Here is a 22,317-nt window from a genome sequence, read left to right as displayed (position 1 = left end):
AGGACAGACATGGTGATACCTGTGCCTGAGAGTCCACGCCGGTCAGCCCGGAAGGACACGGGAAAATGTCCAGTGTTAGTGACCTTAATGATGTGCGATCGGACCTCGCCAATAATTACGTATCCAAAATCTAGCAGATACTCTGGGAGGTCAGCCCTGGAAGAGACAGATATTACTGACAAAATTCCCAAATTCATAATAGCGGCAGGCACATCAAAACGCACTAGCGAGAGTGTGCTGCACTAGAAAAACTCTGTGAACCATCAAGGAACCAGGAGAAACAGGGAGTTTTAAAGTTTAAAAGTTGTGACAAATCTTTATTAACATATAGTACACATAGATAAACAGTGTAAAGACCGGCTAAAAGACAGTATGCAAGGTAGGGAGCTGATCCAGTCTAAAACCTCCAGCACAAGATGGAAAGCAGTTACCAAATGGTCCTGCAATTTAGTTGTCTCCAGGACCTTAAAGTAACCAGGTACACCATGTGATCGGAGGTAAACCAATGGCGCATGCGCCTCCCTTTAGCCACGCCCCCTGCCGTAGACACGGCAATCAAGCCACCATCACTAAATAAGTCCTGGACGGACTTACTGTCTGTTTTCCCAAGTTCCCCACGTTTTATCTGCTGCCCAAGATCCACAAGGATGCCATCAACCCACCGGGGCATACGATTGTGTCGGGTTAGAGAGTCTCTGCGAACCCATCTGCAGATTCGTTGATCACAATCTTAAGCCCTTAGTTGAGACGCTACCATCATTTATCAAGGACACGACGTACGTCCTTACTCGGGTTGACGGCATCTTTGTGGAAGACGATGCGCTCCTGGTTACGGCAGATGTGGAAACCCTTTATATGTGCATTGACCACGCCGATGGATTGGAGGCGGTCCGCCTCTTCTTGGGTACCTTTGACCTGGACGGCCCTTTGTGCGAGTTTAGCCTAGAGCTGCTGTGCTTCATACTTACCCACAATTTTTTTATTTTTAAAGATCTTTTTTACCTGCAACGACACGGCATGGCCATGGGCACGGGCTGCGCGCCCTCGTACGCCAATCTCTTCCTGGGTTCCTGGGAGAGATCCCTTTTGGGTGACGAGCATGCGTGCTGGTACAGGTATATTGATGATATTTTGTTTTTGTGGAGGGGGATGGCGCAGCAGCTCGGGACCTTCATGGACAGATTCAACATCAACAGTAAAAATATCCGTTTGACGTATAAATATGACCCTGTCAGAATTGAATTTCTGGACTTGAGTTTGAGGTCGACTCACGGTCGTCCATCCAGATTGACGTCTTCAGAAAAACGACGGCGCTCAATGCATTGATCCACGCGTCCTCTGTCCATGACAGCGAGGAGATCACATAATCTTAGTGATCTCCTCGTCAGAAGCCATTATATCCCAGAAAACAGTAGGCTCCTGTCATCTTTCACATCTACGGTGGGGTGTTTCCCCTGCGGCCACTGCTTGGCTTGTGCCAATGTTCTATGTTACAAAACCTTTGACTCTGATGGTGGGAACCTACATTGGATTTCATGTTGCAGTACAAGTCAGGGCTCGCCAGCACGTTAGAGACATTGCTGCGGCCTTTCAGTGGTTGATCCCTCCGAACTGAAGACAATCCCCCGTCATTTTAGAGACTTTCACAATTGTGACCCTTGGTCTCTTATGATTAGGACCAAGGGGAAGCAATATCAAGAAACTCCATGCACAAAGAGAGGCAAGGTGGAATGTCACGTTGGCTACTATGGCCCCCAACAGACTGAACGAGTCACTTAGCTTTTCCTCCTTCCTTTAGCCATATGTGGTTTGATCCTATTTTTTGTCCTTAGGGTACTAACATACCTGTTATTTCCCCCTAGTGCCCCTTTCCCTTCCCTTTATTTATATAATTGGTCATGTGGTTGTTTTTTCTCCCCATCCTTTTGTGTCTCCCTTGTTACATTTTATTATTTTTCTTTTTATTATTTTTTTCTAATTCCCCTTTTGATTATTTTGTTCTTAACAGTCTTTTCAATTAATTTATGTTCTTTTTTTGTTCAGGACCCAATGCTTTTTTCTTGCTTTACCTCTTTGGGATGATGACGGCGCATAGTCTCTTGCACTGGGAATATTACGCCAGACAGAAGATCCAGTGTTATTTGAAGCAGGGTTGCTCTGCTCGTCCTGCTGTTCATCAGCCATCTCCTTCTATTATAACATCTGATCAGCAAGATTGATATCATAATTTTCTTTATATTTTCTACTGTTGTTTTACATATACTCACCACCGATGGCGCTGCCGTGCGCATGCGCCCCCGTGGCTGCGGTCCCCCGTCGTGGTCTGGTGTCTCCAGGTCCGTGCACACACTGTGGCTGCCTGCACGACGGGTAGCTCCGGTGCGAGCCTCCTGCGGGCTTGACTGTCGAGCCCGGAACGGGGGGGCGTGGCTAAAGGGAGGCGCATGCGCCACTGTGTGCAGCGCCATTTGTTTACCTCTGATCACATGGTATACCATGTGATTGGTTGTCCTGCTTACTTAAAGGTCCTGGAGATGAAATACCTTACCTTCCCTTGACAAAGCCAAGAACGCCCCACGCGAAACGCGCATTGGGAAGCGGGGGAACATCCACTAACACTTCCTTTACCCTCCAGCTGGTGGGTATAATACTATTATCATCTTTACACGCTTGTTTACACCTAAGTTGTAGGTTCCTTACTGGCAATTTTCTCTTATTGCGGCATTGCCTGCAGCAGATATTTACACCCCATGGTCAATATGCTTATTCTCGCCCGCTACCTACATACTCAGGCCTTCACTCTTTTACAGCTTTTCCCCCATCTAAATTGCAGGACCATTTGGTAACAGCTTTCCATCTTGTTCTGGAGGTTTTAGACTGGATCAGCTCCCTACCTTGCATACTGTCTTTTATCTGGTCTTTACACTGTTTATCTATGTGGACTACACAGTACAGACCAAAAGTTTGGACACACCTTCTCATTTAAAGATTTTTCAGCATTTTCATGACTATGAGAATTGTACATTCACACTGAAGGCATCAAAACTATGAATTACCACATGTGGAATTATATACTTAACAAAAAAGTGTGAAACAACTGAAAATATGTCTTATATTCTAGGGTCTTCACAGTAGCCACCTTTTGCTTTGATGACGGCTTTGCACACTCTTGGCATTCTCTTGATGAGCTTCAAGAGGTAGTCACCGGAAATGGTCTTCCAACAATCTTGAAGGAGTTCCCAGAGATGCTTAGCACTTGTTGGCCCTTTTGCCTTCACTCTGCGGTCCAGCTCACCCCAAACCATCTCGATTGGGTTCAGGTCTGGTGACTGGAGGCCAGGTCATCTGGCGTAGCCCCCCATCACTCTCCTTCTTGGTCAAATAGCCCTTACACAGCCTGGAGGTGTGTGGGGTCATTGTCCTGTTGAAAAATAAATGATGGTCCAACTAAACGCAAACCGGATGGAATAGCATGCCGCTGCAAGATGCTGTGGTAGCCATGCTGGTTCAGTATGCCTTCAATTTTGAATAAATCCCCAACAGTGTCACCAGCAAAGCCCCCCCACACCATCACACCTCCTCCTCCATGCTTCACGGTGGGAACCAGGCATGTAGAGTCCATCCGTTCACCTTTTCTGCATCACACAAAGACACGGTGGTTGGAACCAAAGATCTCAAATTTGGACTCATCAGACCAAAGCACAGATTTCCACTGGTCTAATGTCCATTCCTTGTGTTCTTTAGTCCAAACAAGTCTCTTCTGCTTGTTGCTTGTCCTTAGCAGTGGTTTCCTAGCAGCTATTTTACCATGAAGGCCTGCTGCACAAAGTCTCCTCTTAACAGTTGTTGTAGAGATGTGTCTGCTGCTAGAACTTTGTGTGGCATTGACCTGGTCTCTAATCTGAGCTGCTGTTAACCTGCGATTTCTGAGGCTGGTGACTCGGATACACTTATCCTCAGAAGCAGAGGTGACTCTTGGTCTTCCTTTCCTTGGGCGGTCCTCATGTGAGACAGTTTCTTTGTAGCGCTTGATGGTTTTTGCAACTGCACTTAGGGACACTTTCAAAGTTTGCCCAATTTTTCACACTGACTGACATTCATTTCTTAAAGTAATGATGGCCACTCATTTCTCTTTACTTAGCTGCTTTTTTCTTGCCACAATACAAATTCTAACAGTCTATTCAGTAGGACTATCAGCTGTGTATCCACCTGACTTCTGCACAACGCAACTGATGGTCCCAACCCCATTTATAAGGCAAGAAATCCCACTTATTAAACCTGACAGGGCACACCTGTGAAGTGAAGACCATTTCCGGTGACTACCTCTTGAAGCTCATCAAGAGAATGCCAAGAGTGTGCAAAGCAGTCATCAAAGCAAAAGGTGGCTACTGTGAAGACCCTAGAATATAAGACATATTTTCAGTGGTTTCACACTTTTTTGTTAAGTATATAATTCCACATGTGGTAATTCATAGTTTTGATGCCTTCAGTGTGAATGTACAATTCTCATAGTCATGAAAATACAGAAAAATCTTTAAATGAGAAGGTGTGTCCAAACGCGGGGCTCGAAGGTACAGCACGGGGCCTGAAGGTACAGCACGGGGCCTGAAGGTACAGCACGGGGGCCCATAGGTACAGCACGGGGGCCCATAGGTACAGCACGGGGGCTGTCATGGAGGACAAGCCTTGTCACATGAGAAGGTAGATGCACAGGCGCAGAGCACTCACTGCAGTAGCTGCCGGCGTCTCTTCTGGGTGCTGCCCCCCGTTATCCCTTTATCCAGCTCATCCTCCGCATGCTTTTTAATCAGGAGACGCTCCACCTCCATCATCAACAGGGCATCCTGCAGAGCACAGCACAGTCAGGTCAGCTCCGCGCGCAGCACATCACTGGACTCACCGCTGACACACACCACAACCACGGGCGGGCGTACAGAGGTTGCGCAGGGCTCCGGCTCTCCTCCCCTCAACTGCTCTGCCACTGTCAGAAACGGCTCAAATCGGTCACCTGCTGGAAGCAGAGAACAGGAAAACTTACAAAACTGCGGGCGATATGGGCGAGGCGGGCGATACAGGTGAGGGAGACTATAGAGATGATATGGACGAAGCAGGCGATATGGGTGAGGCGGGCGATACAGGTGAGGGAGACTATAGAGATGATATGGACGAAGCAGGCGATATGGGTGAGGCGGGCGATACAGGTGAGGGAGACTATAGAGATGATATGGACGAAGCAGGCGATATGGGTGAGGCGGGCGATACAGGTGAGGGAGACTATAGAGATGATATGGACGAAGCAGGCGATATGGGTGAGGCGGGCGATACAGGTGAGGGAGACTATAGAGATGATATGGACGAAGCAGGAGACATGGGTGAGGCGGGCGATACAGGTGAGGGAGACTATAGAGATGATATGGACGAAGCAGGCGATATGGGTGAGGCGGGCGATACAGGTGAGGGAGACTATAGAGATGATATGGACGAAGCAGGCGATATGGGTGAGGCGGGCGATACAGGTGAGGGAGACTATAGAGATGATATGGACGAAGCAGGAGACATGGGTGAGGCGGGCGATACAGGTGAGGGAGACTATAGAGATGATATGGACGAAGCAGGCGATATGGGTGAGGCGGGCGATACAGGTGAGGGAGACTATAGAGATGATATGGACGAAGCAGGCGATATGGGTGAGGCAGACTATAGAGATGATATGGACGAAGCAGGAGACATGGGTGAGGCGGGCGATACAGGTGAGGCAGACTGTGATGATACAGCCTATAATCTTAATTAGCCAGACGTTTAGATTTGTTAATCCAAGAGAAATACACTATTGTGTTTCTGTTGACTTGTAAATGTATGTGTATTTATGTGCCTGGTCAATAAGAACAGACCAGTATTTGTATAACCCTGATTGCTGTCTCCTCTTCGGTTTGGAAACAATGAATGTTTGCTAATTATGATGATTAACCTTTGTTGACCCTGTGGCTTATTGACTCACAAGACAGGAGGACAAACTAAGCAAATTAATTAAATGCTCAAACAATGAGACATGAGGCAGCCCTTTCCCTCCAACCTGTGGATGTGTACTTAAAAAGGACATGTGCTTCTGTAGCAGGGAGAGTCAAGGATTAGGATATAGCCTGACTGGAAAGATACGGATCTGCTCCATTGACCATCAGAGATCCCATGGATACATTTGGGGTTGCCAGGTTGGGACGATGAAGTCACCTGGCCCCATGGATATGTTGTTTGGGGTTGCCAGGAGGGACCCACCGGTCATCTGGCCCCATGGAAACTGTCGGAGGCGCCAGGGTGGGACCCACGGGTCTCCTGGTCTTGTACCTCGATGGACTGCTAGCTTCCTTCTCTCTGTGGGGGTCCGCCAGAAGCGGGGGGGGCCACTGATTGAGGTAGTCGGACCTGGAAGTCCCAAAGTCGCAGCTGTTCTATCCCAGGCGGGCGGAGAAGGAGGAAGGGTGAGACTGTGTAATGTTGCACCATCTTGGGTATTTGCTGGGACTGTTCTATGTGTTTATTGTCCGCTTTGTGGGTCAGTAAAGTATTGTCACAATGTTTTACCCTCACCCTGTGTTGTCTGAGTAGCGTTACACCCACGGAAGACCCCGGGTCTTCACAAAGACTATACAAATGATACGGATGAGGCGGGCAATACAGGCGAGGTGGGCAAAATGGTCAAGGCAGGCAATACAGGCGAGACAAACGATACAGATTATACAGGCGAGGCAAACGATACAGAATATACGGACGAGGTGGGCGATATGAAAAAGGCAGACGACACGGGTGATGCAGACAATATGGATGATACTGGCGAGGCAGACGACTCTGGCGAGGCAGACAATGTGGGTGATACGGGTGAGGCATGCGGTGCTGATAATACAGGTGACACACATGACACACACACTGCTGTCGATGCAGACACACAGCAGCGGTAACGTCTCCGGAGCAGGATGCCTTGCAGCTCATCGCTTTTTCTCTCAGCAGCTTAGGGGATAACCAGGCAGCACCCGAGCGCTCAGTACATCATGGCATGTGCCCCCGAACATCTGCTCGTCTGCCACCTTAAGTGCAGATGAAGTGGAGTGCCTGAGAAGTGAGGCAGGAGGCCCAGGAATGACTCTGAGAAGTGAGGCAGGAGGCCCAGGAGTGACTGGGAAGTGAGGCAGGAGGCCCAGGAGTGACTCTGAGAAGTGAGGCAGGAGGCCCAGGAGTGACTCTGAGAAGTGAGGCAGGAGGCCCAGGAGTGACTCTGAGAAGTGAGGCAGGAGGCCCAGGAGTGACTGGGAAGTGAGGCAGAAGGCCCAGGAGTGACTCTGAGAAGTGAGGCAGAAGGCCCAGGAGTGACTGGGAAGTGAGGCAGGAGGCCCAGGAGTGACTCTGAGAAGTGAGGCAGGAGGCCCAGGAGTGACTGGGAAGTGAGGCAGGAGGCCCAGGAGTGACTCTGAGAAGTGAGGCAGAAGGCCCAGGAGTGACTGGGAAGTGAGGCAGGAGGCCCAGGAGTGACTCTGAGAAGTGAGGCAGGAGGCCCAGGAGTGACTGGGAAGTGAGGCAGAAGGCCCAGGAGTGACTCTGAGAAGTGAGGCAGGAGGCCCAGGAGTGACTCTGAGAAGTGAGGCAGGAGGCCCAGGAATGACTGGGAAGTGAGGCAGAAGGCCCAGGAGTGACTCTGAGAAGTGAGGCAGAAGGCCCAGGAGTGACTGGGAAGTGAGGCAGGAGGCCCAGGAGTGACTCTGAGAAGTGAGGCAGAAGGCCCAGGAGTGACTGGGAAGTGAGGCAGGAGGCCCAGGAGTGACTCTGAGAAGTGAGGCAGGAGGCCCAGGAGTGACTCTGAGAAGTGAGGCAGGAGGCCCAGGAATGACTGGGAAGTGAGGCAGAAGGCCCAGGAGTGACTCTGAGAAGTGAGGCAGGAGGCCCAGGAGTGACTCTGAGAAGTGAGGCAGGAGGCCCAGGAGTGACTCTGAGAAGTGAGGCAGGAGGCCCAGGAGTGACTGGGAAGTGAGGCAGGAGGCCCAGGAGTGACTCTGAGAAGTGAGGCAGGAGGCCCAGGAGTGACTCTGAAGTAAGGCAGAAGGCCCAGGAGTGACTGGGAAGTGAGGCAGGAGGCCCAGGAGTGACTCTGAGAAGTGAGTCAGGAGGCCCAGGAGTGACTGGGAAGTGAGGCAGAAGGCCCAGGAGTGACTCTGAGAAGTGAGGCAGGAGGCCCAGGAGTGACTGGGAAGTGAGGCAGGAGGCCCAGGAGTGACTCTGAGAAGTGAGGCAGGAGGCCCAGGAGTGACTCTGAGAAGTGAGGCAGGAGGCCCAGGAGTGACTCTGAGAAGTGAGGCAGGAGGCCCAGGAGTGACTCTGAGAAGTGAGGCAGGAGGCCCAGGAGTGACTGGGAAGTGAGGCAGGAGGCCCAGGAGTGACTCTGAGAAGTGAGGCAGGAGGCCCAGGAGTGACTCTGAAGTAAGGCAGAAGGCCCAGGAGTGACTGGGAAGTGAGGCAGGAGGCCCAGGAGTGACTGGGAAGTGAGGCAGGAGGCCCAGGAGTGACTGGGAAGTGAGGCAGGAGGCTCAGGAGTGACTGGGAAGTGAGGCAGGAGGCCCAGGAGTGACTCTGAGAAGTGAGGCAGGAGGCCCAGGAGTGACTGGGAAGTGAGGCAGGAGGCCCAGGAGTGACTCTGAGAAGTGAGGCAGGAGGCCCAGGAGTGACTCTGAAGTAAGGCAGAAGGCCCAGGAGTGACTGGGAAGTGAGGCAGGAGGCCCAGGAGTGACTGGGAAGTGAGGCAGGAGGCCCAGGAGTGACTGGGAAGTGAGGCAGGAGGCCCAGGAGTGACTGGGAAGTGAGGCAGGAGGCCCAGGAGTGACTCTGAGAAGTGAGGCAGGAGGCCCAGGAGTGACTCTGAGAAGTGAGGCAGGAGGCCCAGGAGTGACTCTGAGAAGTGAGGCAGGAGGCCCAGGAGTGACTCTGAGAAGTGAGGCAGGAGGCCCAGGAGTGACTCTGAGAAGTGAGGCAGGAGGCCCAGGAGTGACTCTGAGAAGTGAGGCAGGAGGCCCAAGAGTGACTGGGAAGTGAGGCAGGAGGCCCAGGAGTGACTCTGAGAAGTGAGGCAGGAGGCCCAGGAGTGACTCCAAGAAGTGAGGCAGGAGGCCCAGGAGTGACTGGGAAGTGAGGCAGGAGGCCCAGGAGTGACTCCGAGAAGTGAAGCAGGAGGCCCAGGAATGACTGGGAAGTGAGGCAGGAGGCCCAGGAGTGACTGGGAAGTGAAGCAGGAGGCCCAGGAGCGACAGGGAAGTGAAGCAGGAGGCCCAGGAGTGACTCCGGGAAGTGAGGCAGGAGGCCCAGGAGTGACTCTGAGAAGTGAGGCAGGAGGCCCAGGAGTGACTCCAAGAAGTGAGGCAGGAGGCCCAGGAGTGACTCCGAGAAGTGAGGCAGGAGGCCCAGGAGTGACTGAGAAGTGAGGCAGGAGGCCCAGGAGTGACTGAGAAGTGAGGCAGGAGGCCCAGGAATGACTGGGAAGTGAGGCAGGAGGCCCAGGAGTGACTGGGAACTGAGGCAGGAGGCCCAGGAGTGACTGGGAACTGAGGCAGGAGGCCCAGGAGTGACTGAGAAGTGAGGCAGGAGGCCCAGGAGTGACTGAGAAGTGAGGCAGGAGGCCCAGGAGTGACTGGGAAGTGAGGCAGGAGGCCCAGGAGTGACTGGGAAGTGAGGGAGGAGGCCCAGGAGTGACTGGGAAGTGAGGCAGGAGGCCCAGGAGTGACTGAGGAGTGAGGCAGGAGGCCCAGGAGTGACTGAGAAGTGAGGCAGGAGGCCCAGGAGTGACTGGGAAGTGAGGCAGGAGGCCCAGGAGTGACTCTGAGAAGTGAGGCAGGAGGCCCAGGAGTGACTCCAAGAAGTGAGGCAGGAGGCCCAGGAGTGACTGGGAAGTGAGGCAGGAGGCCCAGGAGTGACTCCGAGAAGTGAAGCAGGAGGCCCAGGAATGACTGGGAAGTGAGGCAGGAGGCCCAGGAGTGACTGGGAAGTGAAGCAGGAGGCCCAGGAGCGACAGGGAAGTGAAGCAGGAGGCCCAGGAGTGACTCCGGGAAGTGAGGCAGGAGGCCCAGGAGTGACTCTGAGAAGTGAGGCAGGAGGCCCAGGAGTGACTCCAAGAAGTGAGGCAGGAGGCCCAGGAGTGACTCCGAGAAGTGAGGCAGGAGGCCCAGGAGTGACTGAGAAGTGAGGCAGGAGGCCCAGGAGTGACTGAGAAGTGAGGCAGGAGGCCCAGGAATGACTGGGAAGTGAGGCAGGAGGCCCAGGAGTGACTGGGAAGTGAGGCAGGAGGCCCAGGAGTGACTGGGAACTGAGGCAGGAGGCCCAGGAGTGACTGAGAAGTGAGGCAGGAGGCCCAGGAGTGACTGAGAAGTGAGGCAGGAGGCCCAGGAGTGACTGGGAAGTGAGGCAGGAGGCCCAGGAGTGACTGGGAAGTGAGGGAGGAGGCCCAGGAGTGACTGGGAAGTGAGGCAGGAGGCCCAGGAGTGACTGAGGAGTGAGGCAGGAGGCCCAGGAGTGACTGAGAAGTGAGGCAGGAGGCCCAGGAGTGACTGGGAAGTGAGGCAGGAGGCCCAGGAGTGACTCCGAGAAGTGAGGCAGGAGGCCCAGAAGTGACTGGGAAGTGAGGCAGGAGGCCCAGGAGTGACTCTGAGAAGTGAGGCAGGAGGCCCAGGAATGACTGGGAAGTGAGGCAGAAGGCACAGGAGTGACTCTGAGAAGTGAGGCAGGAGGCCCAGGAGTGACTCTGAGAAGTGAGGCAGGAGGCCCAGGAGTGACTCTGAGAAGTGAGGCAGGAGGCCCAGGAGTGACTGGGAAGTGAGGCAGGAGGCCCAGGAGTGACTCTGAGAAGTGAGGCAGGAGGCCCAGGAGTGACTCTGAAGTAAGGCAGAAGGCCCAGGAGTGACTGGGAAGTGAGGCAGGAGGCCCAGGAGTGACTCTGAGAAGTGAGGCAGGAGGCCCAGGAGTGACTGGGAAGTGAGGCAGAAGGCCCAGGAGTGACTCTGAGAAGTGAGGCAGGAGGCCCAGGAGTGACTGGGAAGTGAGGCAGAAGGCCCAGGAGTGACTCTGAGAAGTGAGGCAGGAGGCCCAGGAGTGACTGGGAAGTGAGGCAGGAGGCCCAGGAGTGACTCTGAGAAGTGAGGCAGGAGGCCCAGGAGTGACTCTGAGAAGTGAGGCAGGAGGCCCAGGAGTGACTGGGAAGTGAGGCAGGAGGCCCAGGAGTGACTCCGAGAAGTGAGGCAGGAGGCCCAGGAGTGACTCTGAGAAGTGAGGCAGGAGGCCCAGGAGTGACTGGGAAGTGAGGCAGGAGGCCCAGGAGTGACTCTGAGAAGTGAGGCAGGAGGCCCAGGAGTGACTCTGAGAAGTGAGGCAGGAGGCCCAGGAGTGACTCTGAAGTAAGGCAGAAGGCCCAGGAGTGACTGGGAAGTGAGGCAGGAGGCCCAGGAGTGACTGGGAAGTGAGGCAGGAGGCCCAGGAGTGACTGGGAAGTGAGGCAGGAGGCCCAGGAGTGACTCTGAGAAGTGAGGCAGGAGGCCCAGGAGTGACTGGGAAGTGAGGCAGGAGGCCCAGGAGTGACTCTGAGAAGTGAGGCAGGAGGCCCAGGAGTGACTCTGAAGTAAGGCAGAAGGCCCAGGAGTGACTGGGAAGTGAGGCAGGAGGCCCAGGAGTGACTGGGAAGTGAGGCAGGAGGCCCAGGAGTGACTGGGAAGTGAGGCAGGAGGCCCAGGAGTGACTGGGAAGTGAGGCAGGAGGCCCAGGAGTGACTCTGAGAAGTGAGGCAGGAGGCCCAGGAGTGACTCTGAGAAGTGAGGCAGGAGGCCCAGGAGTGACTCTGAGAAGTGAGGCAGGAGGCCCAGGAGTGACTCTGAGAAGTGAGGCAGGAGGCCCAGGAGTGACTCTGAGAAGTGAGGCAGGAGGCCCAGGAGTGACTCTGAGAAGTGAGGCAGGAGGCCCAGGAGTGACTCTGAGAAGTGAGGCAGGAGGCCCAGGAGTGACTGGGAAGTGAGGCAGGAGGCCCAGGAGTGACTCTGAGAAGTGAGGCAGGAGGCCCAGGAGTGACTCCAAGAAGTGAGGCAGGAGGCCCAGGAGTGACTGGGAAGTGAGGCAGGAGGCCCAGGAGTGACTCCGAGAAGTGAAGCAGGAGGCCCAGGAATGACTGGGAAGTGAGGCAGGAGGCCCAGGAGTGACTGGGAAGTGAAGCAGGAGGCCCAGGAGCGACAGGGAAGTGAAGCAGGAGGCCCAGGAGTGACTCCGGGAAGTGAGGCAGGAGGCCCAGGAGTGACTCTGAGAAGTGAGGCAGGAGGCCCAGGAGTGACTTTTGAGAAGTGAGGCAGGAGGCCCAGGAGTGACTCCGAGAAGTGAGGCAGGAGGCCCAGGAGTGACTGAGAAGTGAGGCAGGAGGCCCAGGAGTGACTGAGAAGTGAGGCAGGAGGCCCAGGAATGACTGGGAAGTGAGGCAGGAGGCCCAGGAGTGACTGGGAAGTGAGGCAGGAGGCCCAGGAGTGACTGGGAACTGAGGCAGGAGGCCCAGGAGTGACTGAGAAGTGAGGCAGGAGGCCCAGGAGTGACTGAGAAGTGAGGCAGGAGGCCCAGGAGTGACTGGGAAGTGAGGCAGGAGGCCCAGGAGTGACTGGGAAGTGAGGGAGGAGGCCCAGGAGTGACTGGGAAGTGAGGCAGGAGGCCCAGGAGTGACTGAGGAGTGAGGCAGGAGGCCCAGGAGTGACTGAGAAGTGAGGCAGGAGGCCCAGGAGTGACTGGGAAGTGAGGCAGGAGGCCCAGGAGTGACTCCGAGAAGTGAGGCAGGAGGCCCAGAAGTGACTGGGAAGTGAGGCAGGAGGCCCAGGAGTGACTGAGAAGTGAGGCAGGAGGCCCAGGAGTGACTGAGAAGTGAGGCAGGAGGCCCAGGAGTGACTGAGAAGTGAGGCAGGAGGCCCAGGAGTGACTCCAAGAAGTGAGGCAGGAGGCCCAGGAGTGACTCCAAGAAGTGAGGCAGGAGGCCCAGGAGTGACTCCGAGAAGTGAGGCAGGAGGCCCAGGAGTGACTGAGAAGTGAGGCAGGAGGCCCAGGAGTGACTGAGAAGTGAGGCAGGAGGCCCAGGAATGACTGGGAAGTGAGGCAGGAGGCCCAGGAGTGACTGGGAAGTGAGGCAGGAGGCCCAGGAGTGACTGGGAAGTGAGGCAGGAGGCCCAGGAGTGACTGAGAAGTGAGGCAGGAGGCCCAGGAGTGACTGGGAAGTGAGGCAGGAGGCACAGGAGTGACTGGGAAGTGAGGGAGGAGGCCCAGGAGTGACTGGGAAGTGAGGCAGGAGGCCCAGGAGTGACTGAGGAGTGAGGCAGGAGGCCCAGGAGTGACTGAGAAGTGAGGCAGGAGGCCCAGGAATGACTGGGAAGTGAGGCAGGAGGCCCAGGAGTGACTGAGAAGTGAGGCAGGAGGCCCAGGAGTGACTGAGAAGTGAGGCAGGAGGCCCAGGAGTGACTGAGAAGTGAGGCAGGAGGCCCAGGAGTGACTGAGAAGTGAGGCAGGAGGCCCAGGAGTGACTGAGAAGTGAGGCAGGAGGCCCAGGAGTGACTGAGAAGTGAGGCAGGAGGCCCAGGAATGACTGGGAAGTGAGGCAGGAGGCCCAGGAGTGACTGGGAAGTGAGTCAGGAGGCCCAGGAGTGACTGAGAAGTGAGGCAGGAGGCCCAGGAGTGACTGGGAAGTGAGGCAGGAGGCCCAGGAGTGACTGGGAAGTGAGGGAGGAGGCCCAGGAGTGACTGGGAAGTGAGGCAGGAGGCCCAGGAGTGACTGAGGAGTGAGGCAGGAGGCCCAGGAGTGACTGAGAAGTGAGGCAGGAGGCCCAGGAATGACTGGGAAGTGAGGCAGGAGGCCCAGGAGTGACTGAGAAGTGAGGCAGGAGGCCCAGGAGTGACTGAGAAGTGAGGCAGGAGGCCCAGGAGTGACTGAGAAGTGAGGCAGGAGGCCCAGGAGTGACTGAGAAGTGAGGCAGGAGGCCCAGGAGTGACTGGGAAGTGAGGCAGGAGGCCCAGGAGTGACTGAGAAGTGAGGCAGGAGGCCCAGGAGTGACTGGGAAGTGAGGCAGGAGGCCCAGGAGTGACTGGGAAGTGAGGCAGGAGGCACAGGAGGTGCGCTGAGTACCTGTGAGGTTTCGAGGCAGATCCAGGCTGATGCGGGGGAACACTCCCTCTCCTCGCAGGACAATCGTCTCTGCTTCCAGATGAGCCACCTGCAGGTGAATAAAGTGCTGGAAAGTATCGGGGACTCCAGGAAAATAGGAAACGGTGAGAATCTCTTCTCCTCCGGCCGGGACAAGGCCCTGGGGAAAAAGAGGGCGAGCAGGAGATCAGACGTGTTCTGGGGTAAATCAGGGGGTGGTGGCGGCCCCGTCCAACACACACAGAATGCACATATACATATATAAGAGTACACACTATGTACAGTACAGACCAAAAGTTTGGACACACCTTCTCATTTAAAGATGTTTCTGTATTTTCATGACTATGAAAATTGTACATTCACACTGAAGGCATCAAAACTATGAATTACCACATGTGGAATTATATACTGAACAAAAAAGTGTGAAACCACTGAAAATATGTCTTATATTCTAGGGTCTTCACAGTAGCCACCTTTTGCTTTGATGACTGCTTTGCACCCTCTTGGCATTCTCTTGATGAGCTTCAAGAGGTAGTCACCGGAAATGGTCTTCACTTCACAGGTGTGCCCTGTCAGGTTTAATAAGTGGGATTTCTTGCCTTATAAATGGGGTTGGGACCATCAGTTGTGTTGTGCAGAAGTCTGGTGAATACACAGCTGATAGTCCTACTGAATAGACTGTTAGCTGCTTTTTACTTGCCATAATACAAATTCTAAGTAAAGAAAAACGAGTGGCCATCATTACTTTAAGAAATGAAGGTCAGTCAGTCCGAAAAATTGGGCAAACTTTGAAAGTGTCCCCAAGTGCAGTTGCAAAAACCATCAAGCGCTACAAAGAAACTGACTCACATGAAGACCGCCCCAGGAAAGGAAGACCAAGAGTCACCTCTGCTTCTGAGGATAAGTTTATCCGAGTCACCAGCCTCAGAAATCGCAGGTTAACAGCAGCTCAGATTAGAGACCAGGTCAATGCCACACAGAGTTCTAGCAGCAGACACATCTCTACAACAACTGTTAAGAGGAGACTTTGTGCAGCAGGCCTTCATGGTAAAATAGCTGCTAGGAAACCACTGCTAAGGACAAGCAACAAGCAGAAGAGACTTGTTTGGGCTAAAGAACACAAGGAATGGACATTAGACCAGTGGAAATCTGTGCTTTGGTCTGATGAGTCCAAATTTGAGATCTTTGGTTCCAACCACCGTGCCTTTGTGCGACGCAGAAAAGGTGAACGGATGGACTCTACATGCCTGGTTCCCACCGTGAAGCATGGAGGAGGAGGTGTGATGGTGTGGGGGTGCTTTGCTGGTGACACTGTTGGGGATTTATTCAAAATTGATGGCATACTGAACCAGCATGGCTACCACAGCATCTTGCAGCGGCATGCTATTCCATCCGGTTTGCGTTTAGTTGGACCATCATTTATTTTTCAACAGGACAATGACCCCAAACACCTCCAGGCTGTGTAAGGGCTATTTGACCAAGAAGGGGAAGTGATGGGGGGCTACGCCAGATGACCTGGCCTCCACAGTCACCAGACCTGAACCCAATCGAGATGGTTTGGGGTGAGCTGGACCGCAGAGTGAAGGCAAAAGGGCCAACAAGTGCTAAGCATCTCTGGGAGCTCCTTCAAGATTGTTGGAAGACCATTTCCGGTGACTACCTCTTGAAGCTCATCAAGAGAATGCCAAGAGTGTGCAAAGCAGTCATCAAAGCAAAAGGTGGCTACTGTGAAGACCCTAGAATATAAGACATATTTTCAGTTGTTTCACACTTTTTTGGTAAGTATATAATTCCACATGTGGTAATTCATAGTTTTGATGCCTTCAGCGTGAATGTACAATTTTCATAGTCATGAAAATACAGAAAAATCTTTAAATGAGGTGTGTCCAAACTTTTGGTCTGTACTGTATACACCATATACAGAATGCACACATACATACACACTATGTATACACAGAATGCATCCGGTTTTCTTTGCACCCATAGAAATGAACAGACGAGCCTTATCCAAAATACAGAAGAGACTCGTGCACACTGTGGCTGTTTTCATGCGCACACTCGCTCCGTGTACAGTGCGGGCACCCGAGCAGCCGTACGGCATCACACTGGTCAGTGCCCGGCCATGTTTTTCAAGGACAGAACTCAAAAAGAAGTTGTGTGAACGGAGTCCAGGGAGCTGCAGTGAGAGTCCTGTCCACAGGGGGGCAGATCTGCACAGCGTTCCCTCCTGCGGTTATATAACACCGTCCTCATATCCATCCGCTATAACACCCCAGCCCCGACTGCAGCACCCGCGCGCTGCTAGTGAGGGACTGGCCGGTGCGATGTCTGTACTGTGCGCTCCGGCTCTGCTAATGCTGGGGTTATGTAAGGACACGCAGGCGGCAAGCAGTGCCGCAGCCCAACAGTGTGCACAGCACTCGCCAAAGATTCCTCTGGAGGGAGAGGAGTCCTGTACAATAATAAGCAGCAGTGGTGGGTAGAGATGAGGGCGCACTCACACTCCGAGGCTGGACGTGCGGCTCCCCGGGGCCCTGCTGCCAATCCGCGCTTTGCTGCAGCACAGTAAATGGGAAGCCGACCCTCCCCGTGTTCCTCAGAACAATCTGGGCCTCGGCCATCTGGTCAATCACCTGTGGAAACAAACAGCTGTTACCCATAATGCCCAACCTGAGGTGCCCCATCGGGCATGCCCGCACGTCACCTCCTCCCCACCACCAGCCGTGCCCGCCCATCACCCTCTCCCCACCACTGGCTGTGCCTACGCGTCACATCACCCCACCACCGGCCGTGCCCACCCGTCACCCCCTTCCCACCACTGGCCATGCCTGCCTGTTACCCCCTCCCCACCACCGGCCGTGACTGCCTGTTACCCCCTCCCCACCACTGGCCGTGCCCGCCCATCACCGCCCCTCCTCACCACTGGCCGTGCCCGCCCATCACCCCCTCCCCACCACTGGCCGTGCCCACCCATCACCCCCTCCCCACCATCAGCCTTGCCCGCCCGTCACCCCCTCCCCACCACCGGCCATGCCGGCCTGTTACCCCCTCCCCACCACTGGCCGTGCCCGCCCATCACCCCCTCCCCACCACTGGCCGTGCCCGCCCATCACCCCCTCCGCATCGTATTCCTACCTATATCTCCAGGTTAGCACATGGTTGTTCCCACACGGTACCACGGCTAGGACACGCACACAGGCCGCCGCCCATCCCAGCTTCGGCCTCCATGTTACCTGGACTCCAGTGTCGATTTCTCTGGTGCTCAGTTCGTAGCTGACGAGCGAGGCCTCCCCATACAGACGGACTTCATACACGGGACCACCATACACCGCACACAGGGCCCGGGCCCCGACGCTGACGCCTGAGTGGCCATAGAAAGTGAACGACACAACCTGACTCTCCCCCGGCTGCAGGGTCCCGAACTGAGGAAGGACGTCAAACACCTGGGGGGGACGGGACAGGATCAGAGACCCCTGGTGGTGGGATATTACAGGGAAATGTGGACCCTCAGTGGTGGGATATTACAGGGGGATGTGGACACTCAGTGGTGGGATATTACAGGGGGATGTGGACCCTCGGTGGTGGGATATTACAGGGGGATGTGGACACTCAGTGGTGGGATATTACAGGGGGATGTGGACCCTCGGTGGTGGGATGTTACAGGGGGATGTGGACCCTTGGTGGTGGGATATTACAGGGGGATGTGGACCCTTGGTGGTGGGATATTACAGGGGGATGTGGACCCTTGGTGGTGGGATATTACAGGGGGATGTGGACCCTCGGTGGTGGGATATTACAGGGGGATGTGGACCCTCAGTGGTGGGATATTACAGGGGGATGTGGACCCTCGGTGGTGGGATATTACAGGGGGATGTGGACCCTCGGTGCTGTGGACGTCTGGACTGGGCTTAGATGCAGTGAGCTGGTATCTACATGTTGGGCACACACCATGACCCAGCGTACCTCCTCTACTCCGGTGGTCCTGCGTTCTTCTGCCACAATTACGCCATCTCCGGTGGTCGGTGTCACAGACTGAGAACAGAGGGGATCAGATGAGAGAAGCATCTCAGGCCACACTGGAAGTACATCGGCCAAATGAACCCGGTGATTTTGGATTATAAAGTCCCCACCCTTTATTTACCTGCCATTAGACATACAGCTTCCTGAGAACAGGCTCTGCTCGCTGAGTGTACATGGGCAGAGGGTAGTGGTAGAGAGCGGCTGACAGCCATCTAATGTGTGTGGCCCAAGGATAAGAGCTCATTCACACCTCTGTGCATGGACGGCAATGCCTGGCTGCGGGTTTCCTGAGCGGAGCATGACCGCTGTCACCCTGGAGCCGCGGACGGTCCATGCTCTGCAGTCAGTGATCAGCCTGAGATCCCGGAGGAGACAGAAGAGAAGACAGGACCCTACCTTAGTCTGGGGGACCAGGGTTTGAGTCCAGGTCGCAGGGACGGGCGCTCTTGACTTGTAGAATCCATGTTGCCTGGAGATTAGAAGGGGTCATTAGATCGTTTTATCGCCCACCAGGATCTTACACTGAGAGCGGATCATGTATTTGGTGAATCCCACCCTCCAGCTGGATCAGAGTCTTCTCCAGCACCTTCAGGATGGTCGCCAGGGTCCGGTAATCTGCAAAACAATCACTGCACATCCAGCAAAGCAGGCAGAGGAACAGAGGTCCAGTGCTGATGGGGGGCGTCATAGGGGGCCTCACCTAACATCCGACACGAAGGCCCAGCGGTACTGCACGGGCAGCGGGCTGACGTTGGTCACCTCCAGCTCTCGGGTCATCTCTGTGTCATTGAGAATGCAGCCAAAGTGGATGTGAGTGTGGGGGAAGTGCAGGTTGGGGAAGTGCACCTCCGCCTGCAGAGCGACGTGCTCCGTATGTGGGTGCTCCGCGTAGCAGATGGACACAACCTCCTCCACAACTCTGCTTTGAAGGTCATCAATGAAAGTCGGGTCAAATCTAATGGTCAGCTCCACTTCTTCATTGGTGTCAAGGCGCAGGGGACTCTGGAGGGGAAACAGAGACCACGACATTGTGGGGAAGAGGCAGACAACCCATCGAACTGTTCCTGCTGTAGGACATATGCATGAGGTGTCGGACACGTACAATAAGCTGAAGCAAGAGCAGAATTACAGGGCCGCTCCACCGATCTCTGGGCACAATCGCTCCAACTCTGCTGAGCGTGGAGATTCCCATGTGCCTGATCTGTGCCGCCGCCAGCATGCCCCGGAGATCAGGACCTGAGACCGCTCGAGAGACAGAACCAAAGGGGGAACAGGTGTCGACCAGAGATGGGCACTGGCGCTGACTGGCAGTGAATTTTTGGGCACTGATGCCAAGTGGTGGTGAGTTTTGGGGAGCTGGTGCTGACTGGCGATGAGTTTTGGGGAGCTGGTGCTGACTGGCGGTGAGTTTTAGGGGAGTGGTGCTGACTGGCGATGAGTTTTGGGGAGCTGGTGCTGATTGGCGGTGAGTTTTGGGGTACTAGCGCTGACTGGCGGTGAGTTTTGGGGGAGTGGTGCTGACTGGCGGTGAGTTTTGGGGCACTGGCGGTGAGTTTTGGGGAGCTGGTGCTGACTGGCGGTGAGTTTTGAAGGAGTGGTGCTGACTGGCGGTGAGTTTTGAGGGAGTGGTGCTGACTGGCGGTGAGTTTTGGGGCACTGGCGGTGAGTTTTGGGGAGCTGGTGCTGACTGGCGGTGAGTTTTGGTGGAGTGGTGCTGACTGGCGGTGAGTTTTGGTGGAGTGGTGCTGACTGGCGGTGAGTTTTGGTGGAGTGGTGCTGACTGGCGGTGAGTTTTGGTGGAGTGGTGCTGACTGGCGGTGAGTTTTGGGGGAGTGGTGCTGACTGGCGGTGAGTTTTGGGGCACTGGCGGTGAGTTTTGGGGAGCTGGTGCTGACTGGCGGTGAGTTTTGAAGGAGTGGTGCTGACTGGCGGTGAGTTTTGAGGGAGTGGTGCTGACTGCTGGTGAGTTTTGGGGCACTAGTGCTGACTGGTGGTGAGTTTTGGGACACTGGCGCTGACTGGCGGTGAGTTTAGGGGCACTGGCGCTGACTGGCGGTGAGTTTAGGGGCAATGGTGCTGACTGTGAGTTTTGGGGTACTGGCACTGATGGGGTTAGTTTTGTGGCACTGGAGCTGAATACCTACTTGTGTACAATGAAACTGTGCAAAAGAGAGAGGTGAATAAAGTTGATTTCTCTCCCCTGTGTAAAGAGAGTTGGCTGCACTATGGCTGGGCACTACTGCAGGGCACTAATGACGGGCACTACCTCCTCATCCTCCTCCTGGACGGCACCGCTGTGGCAGAGGGAGAACGGAGGCTTCAGGGATAGGCGGATTGTCACGGGCAGTGAGGACACATTTCTCAGGATCACAGACTCGTACTTCTCCTTTAGCTCTTCTTCTGGTGGCTAAAAAGGCAGAGGACATGGTGAGTGACTTGAGGAGGACTCGGTGGTGGAGGCCGGCGGATAACAAGCGGTGCCTCACCTTCTCCACGTAGAAGTGCAGCCTCTGCTTGGACAGATGAAGCACAGGAGCAATGAATTCACAGATCACATCGGCCACCAGGATTTTTTCCTTCCCGGACTGTTTCCCTATAATGGCCTGTCCCAGCAGACGCTCCCTCACCATCTGAAACACAAGAGGTGGCACAAGGACTATCCCCGTATGGACCCGGGCACAAAACCTATCCATGCAGCGACCCATGGTCAGTGGCACGGTCCACCAGTGACATGGCTGTGGCCACCACTACTGCTCACCTTTGGGGTGGCGGAGGACCCCTCTAGCACCACATCAATGCTCTGCCCAGGAGCCAGCTCCATTCGTGATGGGAGCAATCTGAACACGGGGCCCAGGGGCTCAGGATTAGGGGCCCCGGGTTTACGGCTAGGAAGTTGCTGTCTTTTGCTGAACTGAGGGAATCCCTCTGTTATCCAGTAAAGCTGGTGGGTGCGACACCCGCGGTTCGTTATCGTGAAGGGATAGCGGCAGGGCCCGGCACTGCATGAAGACACAAGGTTCATTACACGGCAGATGCCACATCGGTGAAGGAGCGGTGCATATAGCCTGGTCGTCATCTAAGGGCACCAGCGCTCCGCGTGCCACCCTGGCAGCGGGACGCAGCAGAAGGGACGAGGAATGCAGCGATTGTGAAGGAGACGCTGTGCAAAGCGAGATGTCTCGGACGTCCATTAAATAGGAGTCGGGGTGTGCAGCGAGGTTCTCGGGGTGTAAGGTCAGGGTCTCGGGAGCGTGCGGTGAGGGTCTCGGGGCATGAGGTGAGGGTCTTGGGAGCGTGCGGCGAGGGTTTTGGGAGCGTGCGGCGTAGGTCTTGAGGTCGTGCAGTGTGGGTCTCGGGGCCATGCTTCAAGGCTCTCGGACCGTGAGGTGAGGGTCTCGGTGCATGCGGCGAGGATCTCGGTGCATGCGGCGAGGGTCTCGGAGGGGCCATCCTCTGCTCGGTGTTGCAGGAAAGCGGACAGGTCACGCTGCTCTTGGGTTACGCTCTCGGCAGCTTCTTGGGTTACGGCCGGGCTCGGATGAGGTTACGCTGGTGTTCTCTTCCACGGCTGCCATTATACTCGGCCGGAGCAGGACAAAGACGATGACAGGAGCAGCAGCGGGAGACTGGCACCGCCACGTACCAGGGGCTCGCTCACCGTGCAGCCAGCCTCATTCCTGGCATCTAATACCGGCATTATGTTCCCATCAGCTGAAGCTTTGATCAAACACAAAAGCTCCGGTGTCACTGAAACCCCCGAACAATAGAGCAAGCAGCGAAGCTAGGAAAGTGACCCCGCGCCGCCCCTCACCCGCCATCAGAGCCGGACCCCCACCACAAACTTTCCACTGACACCAGACACGGCATCTCCACATCCTGGCAGAGGAGGCAGAACCCGAGCGCCATGTCCATGTGAGCACACTGACACTGCAGAGATGTGGGGACACCCTGTCATCATGGGCTCAGCTGGCGAGGAGCCGTATACAACATGGCGGCCAGCGAACAAAACGGCTCCTCCCCATATTATAGCAGGCTAGCTACAGGACGTAAGCAGGCGCCAGCAACATCCATCTACCATGTGATCACTGCAGCAGGCGAGGGGCAGCAGCAGGGCGAGG

At 55.2% G+C, this 22,317-nt stretch overlaps 1 protein-coding gene across 4 annotated transcripts in view; it reads right to left on the bottom strand.

Moving 5' to 3' along the window:
- HYDIN (HYDIN axonemal central pair apparatus protein) overlaps positions 1 to 22,317 on the bottom strand; it is a 313,905-nt gene that overhangs the window by 101,912 nt on the left and 189,676 nt on the right. For 2 of the 4 annotated variants that reach the window (XM_073659829.1, XM_073659831.1), the window contains exons 20-32: positions 20,958 to 21,198; positions 20,686 to 20,829; positions 20,466 to 20,606; positions 18,900 to 19,201; positions 18,755 to 18,814; positions 18,596 to 18,668; positions 18,143 to 18,211; positions 17,413 to 17,622; positions 16,681 to 16,812; positions 14,162 to 14,339; positions 4,935 to 5,011; positions 4,729 to 4,844; positions 20 to 156 (exon numbers count right to left, since the gene is read on the bottom strand). In XM_073659829.1, coding sequence (XP_073515930.1) covers positions 20 to 156; positions 4,729 to 4,844; positions 4,935 to 5,011; positions 14,162 to 14,339; positions 16,681 to 16,812; positions 17,413 to 17,622; positions 18,143 to 18,211; positions 18,596 to 18,668; positions 18,755 to 18,814; positions 18,900 to 19,201; positions 20,466 to 20,606; positions 20,686 to 20,829; positions 20,958 to 21,198 — 1,880 coding nt within the window. Of the gene's footprint in view, positions 1 to 19; positions 157 to 4,728; positions 4,845 to 4,934; positions 5,012 to 14,161; positions 14,340 to 16,680; positions 16,813 to 17,412; positions 17,623 to 18,142; positions 18,212 to 18,595; positions 18,669 to 18,754; positions 18,815 to 18,899; positions 19,202 to 20,465; positions 20,607 to 20,685; positions 20,830 to 20,957; positions 21,199 to 22,317 lie in introns of those variants that run through there. The other 2 variants (XM_073659830.1, XR_012253067.1) reach the window with 2 other exon arrangements.

This window comes from Phyllobates terribilis, unplaced genomic scaffold, assembly GCF_046119375.1.
Source record: "Phyllobates terribilis strain yellow unplaced genomic scaffold, ASM4611937v1 Scaffold_14__1_contigs__length_39327217, whole genome shotgun sequence".
Lineage (NCBI taxonomy): Eukaryota > Metazoa > Chordata > Amphibia > Anura > Dendrobatidae > Phyllobates > Phyllobates terribilis.
This window is presented reverse-complemented; position numbering and strand designations above follow the sequence as displayed.